At 47.3% G+C, this 5,190-nt stretch overlaps 1 protein-coding gene and 1 long non-coding RNA gene across 14 annotated transcripts in view; one reads left to right on the plus strand and one right to left on the minus strand.

Moving 5' to 3' along the window:
- Nucleotides 1-242: 242 nt before the first annotated feature.
- Nucleotides 243-2,427, minus strand: LOC116091034. 2 transcript variants are annotated; one of them, XR_004118905.1, is made up of 4 exons: nucleotides 2,303-2,427; nucleotides 942-1,066; nucleotides 498-584; nucleotides 243-400 (listed from the first exon to the last, which is right to left on the minus strand). It is a non-coding gene; the product is annotated as an uncharacterized LOC116091034 (long non-coding RNA). The 2 variants fall into 2 exon arrangements; XR_004118906.1 differs by lacking the exon at nucleotides 498-584.
- The window catches only part of Macrod2 (mono-ADP ribosylhydrolase 2), a 1,944,357-nt gene continuing 1,941,573 nt past the window's right edge, over nucleotides 2,407-5,190 (plus strand). For 10 of the 12 annotated variants that reach the window (XM_031372073.1, XM_031372063.1, XM_031372069.1 and 7 more), the window contains exon 1: nucleotides 2,595-2,890. In XM_031372073.1, the coding sequence (XP_031227933.1) occupies nucleotides 2,845-2,890 (46 nt within the window). In that variant the 5' untranslated portion in view covers nucleotides 2,595-2,844. Of the gene's footprint in view, nucleotides 2,891-5,190 lie in introns of all 12 variants that reach the window. The other 2 variants (XM_031372067.1, XM_031372070.1) reach the window with 2 other exon arrangements.

A 5,190-nucleotide genomic window follows, 5' to 3' on the forward strand; every position in this document is an offset into this window, starting at 1 on the left:
TGTTGGCTTGAAGATACCTGTTTCCTCTGTGTTTTTATATGGCAGAGAAAAGACAGGAGAGGGAGGGAAGGCCAGATCTCTCTCCCATGAAAAAGGTTATGTCCTATCAGATAATGGCCTTGCCTCTTAACAATATTCTCTCTAGATATACCCGTATTGAAAGAGTCCAAAATTAGAAATGTTGAGGTGGGTGGGACACAATTCAGTCCTTAGCCAAGAGCAATAAAATTAATTTCTACCAATGGGATGGCATGATTTTATTTGACAAGACAATATGAGATGCATGAAAAGAATGGGCAGAGGGCAGAAGTGAACATGAAGGCTGGTGAGGAAGCGTCTCTAGTGGCTCAGGGTAATCCAGACAGCATTTCTGTTGGATAGTAGAGCATCCCAGACTAATCTGTGAGACAAAATTAAGCAGATAGAGGACTTCATTCGATACCAACACGAAGGCATGAGAAAGACTGGGCAGGTGCCTAGGTTGTCACACTGCTTACCTGAGTGAGCGACAAAGGCATTCAGACAGGAACACTCCAAGGTTAAGTGTAGGGGAAGGATCTAAACTCTTTTGATAGTGAACATTTCTGGAAGGTTTGAGAGGTAATTTAACCCCTTTGAATGATAATTTTTATTATTATAACAACTACCACTTAAACCATTACTTCCCAAATATCATTGGCTCAACTCAATAAAAGCCCTGGGTTTCCAAGCTGACATGAGCAGATGTTAACAGTGCAACATGGTGGAAGGATTGGCCCTAGGCTGGCTTGAAGCTTCCCTGAGGGAGAGCTGCCTGGTAGGAGGCACTCTCTGGCAGACACCTAACATCTAGCACTTTTAAATGAGCCAATTTCTTCCCAAACGAAATATGGTCTTTAGTTGCTGATCTGGTTCATAATGACATCATCAAGACAGGCTACTTAGGAAATAAAGGTACCCACCCTTTTTGCCATATGGGTCTGGAGGTTCAAGTCCAAGACTAGGTGGCCTCATTGATATGAATCTCTGGTGACAGTGTCACATCATGGATGGAGTGTTTGGAGGAACGAAATACTTCCATCTCAAGCTGGAAAGCAGAGAAACACAAAGAAACAAGAGTCCCATCATCTCTAGGACCTACTTCTTAAAGGTCTTACCACCTTGGAATTGTGGCACATTCAGGAAGAAAGCTTTGAATGCCTGGACCTTTGGGGGACATTCTCCATGTGTCAAACCACACCTCTTCGTTAATGTTAACACTGCCTTGATCATCCATGAAACCTTCATCATTTTTTCTCCCTCCTTCCCTCTCTCCCATTTTATCTGGATTCTACATGAGTAGAATCTAATTTCATTATAAGTGTGGTTTCAAAGACTTCCTTCTTGAAGATTTTTCCCCCAACAAAATAATGTTTTATGTATTTGATAGCATTTAAGGAAAAATCCCGAAGAAAAGTGTCAAAATAAATATTACTATTTTAAGATGTTGTGAATTCATTTTTTTAAGTCTTGTTACTCAAACATTCTTCTGTTTTTTACAGTTCCCGGAGCGGTCTCTTTTCCCTTTTCATTGTCATTATTATTTTTAATGCGTTTTAGGCCTCTTTGGTGGAAGGCAGTTTAAGGCTGAGGCAAGAGAATCCCGAAATTGTAAGCCTGAACTACAAAAATACCCACTCTCAAAACAAACACCGTGTTCTCTATAGTTATTTGCCAATGCATGTAACTTAGATCCCAAGTTGATAAATAGATGTGCTTTCCAAATCCACTAAGCCAGCTTTGTGGAGAGACGATGAATTTGAGGTGCAAAGAGGAGAGTGCAAAAGTTCTATGTTCTAGGTCACTGTGCTTCCGTGGTAGATTCTCTGACAATTGAATTTCCTGAATTATGACAGGAAATTCAGAACTACCTAGGATCAAGCTAGACCTTTGGATCAGAAGTTGTTTTGAAAGTCAATCAGGAATAAAAGACAACCAGGCACTGGCTGGATTTACTTTGATGTGGGACTTAGTTCCTATACATTTTGGTTGCCAGATCTTAAAACTCTCGAGTTGGCCCGGTGTACTTTAAAGCTTTAGGAACTTCACAGAATTCTAACTAAATCTCTAACGCAAGACTGAGCAGCGGATTGCACTCGGTCTGGATCTTTTCTTTTGGTTCTATTTGTCCACCGAAAGGAAAGCGTCAGGTTATCAGATAAAACATTTCCAGACGAGGGAGTTACAATGAGCTCAGACAACTTCTAGGACAGGTGACCTCTTCATTCTACAGTCCCCTAGACTCTCTGATCACTCTCAGCCAGGTCTGGGTCACCAGGCGCACCTGCTGGCAGGCCACGCCCTCAGGCCCTGCTCCTCCCACTCCCCGCAGGCAGCGGCTGCACGCCCCGCCTCCGTCGAGAAGCGGCCTTCCTACTCCTCGAGCTCCGGCCCCGCCCCCTCCAGCTCCCCAACGTCCTCGGCGTCGAGCCCAAGCCTGCGCCTGCGCCTGCGCCCTGAGGCTGAAGCCGGGGCGCGCCTTGGCTAGAACCGGGAGAGCGGCGGGCGGAGCAGCCAATGGGCGGCGGCGCTGCCTAGCTGCCGGGAGGCGGGGCCTGCGCGGGTGTTAGGTTAGTGCGAGGCGTGACCTAGTTGACAGGCTCTGAGGTGCTGCTGTGGCGGCGGCCGCCGGGCAGAGCGGGCGGGATAAGGGGAGGAGGGCGGCGACGGGCCAGTGGCTAGCGGCGCGGGACGCAGAGCCTTTGCACTTTTCCCTCCCGAGTGTCCCCTCCATCCCCACCTCCCCCCACCCCCCCACTCCACACACCCTATTTGCCCGTGAGCCTGGGGAACTTGCAGCTTAAAGCCAGCCACCCCCACGGCAGCATGTACCCCAGCAACAAGAAGAAAAAGGTGTGGAGAGAGGAGAAAGGTAACCGGCCCCGCGGCCCCGGGGACGGGCGGCGGGTGGGTGGGGGCGGGGGCCCGGCGGGGCGGCGCGGCGCCCTCCGCCCGCAGCCTCCTCGCGCCCTCTCGGCCGGTGCCGCTCCTGCCCGCGGCCGCGTCCACGCGCGCGCACGCCGGCGGCCACGCGCCGCACCCCCCCGGGCACCTGCGGCTCGCGCACTCGAGAGCTCACACCCCTCCGGGCGCGGGGTCACCTCCTATACCCCGCGTGCTCGCCTCCCGGCAGGCGCGCGCCCCCGGGCAGGGTACAAGTTGGTCAGGACCCCAGTTGGGACTTGGTCCCTCCCTCCCTCCCGCCGGGTGTCCCGCGGACAGGTGCCGGCCGGTGTCACTCTGGCTGCAGTTGCTGAGCCTGGGAGCTTCTGCACCTGCACCTGCCTTCCTCCCGTCCCAGCCTCTGCCCTCCCTTCATCCCAAAGTGGCTGGGGTCCCCGCTATGCTCAGCTGCAGTGTGACTTCTGAAATTTGGAACCCAGAAGGAGCATCTTGTCGGCTAAGTGCCTTCGGAGAAGTCTGAATGGGCTTTCCTTGGCAATGTGTTTCTCTGTTACATCCCCATTCATAGTATGAAGTCGCACGGAGTAAGGCTGCGTGCACTCTGTGAATGAACCCTTCCCCGAGTTTGGTGCACACCGAGGCTTATCCAAATCCGTTAGATTGACAGCGGCACGATTCCTTTAAGAAATCGAACTGTGCGATCAGTTCTTTTTCTCCTCCTGTCTGTCTCATCTCTGTTTCATAGGTCATATTTTGATATAATGCTTGAGTCTCTGCATATTTTTCTTCATCTTTTTCTTTTCCTTTTATAAAACCTGTTTTCTTACCCCTAACCCCAGTTACAGAAAAACTATTTGCATTGCTACTACCAACTTGCACCAAATTTGCATATGAAGGATGGAGTTGAGCCAGGGTGAACAATTTTCTCTGGACTATCTTCTTACAGAAAGGGATAAAGGGGGTGACTCGGTTGAAAGTTGATTTTCTTGCTGATAGCTTGTTAAACATTTTTGCTGCAAGTCCCTGACCTTTGTTAACATTTGAACCAAACAACGGACTTAAGAGTGAGAATTAGAAACAATTCTCTAAGTAGTGCCTGCTTTATGAAAAAAAAGTAGCGAGATCCACTGCAGACAAGTATGAATATGATTGAATAGTGCAGTTAAAGTATCCTTTAAATATTGAAAGATTCGCTTTAGTGTCATTGTTTCAATGAGTGTTGAGTGGTGAGAGAACTAAAACTTAAAAGTGTCACAGAACAAATACTGTTTAGAATAAGAGCCTGACTGCAGGGCTGGAGCATAGCCTCACTGGTAATGCATTCCCCGACCTCAGTGAGCCCTGACACCTGGTGCTGGGGAAAACTAAACAAGCAAACAAGAGGTCAGGAAAGAGCCAGATATGTGAACTAGTGAGAAATTTTATTAGTGCTTAGCTTTTATAGGAGCAATTTCAATTGAACATACTAATGTGAGCTTTGGAAAAGCACAGCCATTTTTCCTGATGGTCTTGAAATGTTAGTTTTGTATCATTTAAAAAAAAAAGATTTATTTATTTATTTATTTAATGTATGAGTGTCCTATCTGCATGTACACCTGCTTCTAGAAGAGGGCATCAGATTCTAATATAGATGAGCCACCTTGTGGTTGCTGGGAATTGAACTCAGGAACTATGGAAGAGCAGCTAGTGCTCTTAACCACTGAGCCATCTCTCCAGCCCCTAGCTTTGCATCATTGATGGTAATAAAATGTAGTGTAAAATCAGTTTACATTGTGGTCAGTAACATGAACCATTGAAATTATAGTAAATACCTAAGAACTATTTTTATTATATTAGACAAACTGCTCCTAAAGTAACATCTATACACATGTATTGTGTCAAGCAGACATTTCAGAATCTTCAATATCTTATTGTTTTTGCCTTTCATTTCGTCTATAGGAAAAATATAAGCAAGCCTTTTCAATTAAATTAATTAATTAATTGACGTACCAACCAGAGTTCCTCCTATATCCTCTTCCCACAGTACTTCCCCACTCCCCTCCACCCATGACTCCTACTTTTCTCTTCAGAAAAGGGGAGACCTCCCATTGATATTAACCATCCTTGACATTAAGCTGCACTAAGACTGGGTGTATCTTCTCCTGCTGAGGCTAGTCAAGGCAGCTCAGTAGGGGAAAGGATCCAAAGGCAGGCACCAGAGTCAGAGACGGCCCCTGCTCCCACTGTTAGGAGTCCCACATGAAGACCAAGCTGCATAACTGATATATA

Source organism: Mastomys coucha, unplaced genomic scaffold (genome assembly GCF_008632895.1).
Source record: "Mastomys coucha isolate ucsf_1 unplaced genomic scaffold, UCSF_Mcou_1 pScaffold15, whole genome shotgun sequence".
In the NCBI taxonomy this organism is placed as follows: domain Eukaryota; kingdom Metazoa; phylum Chordata; class Mammalia; order Rodentia; family Muridae; genus Mastomys; species Mastomys coucha.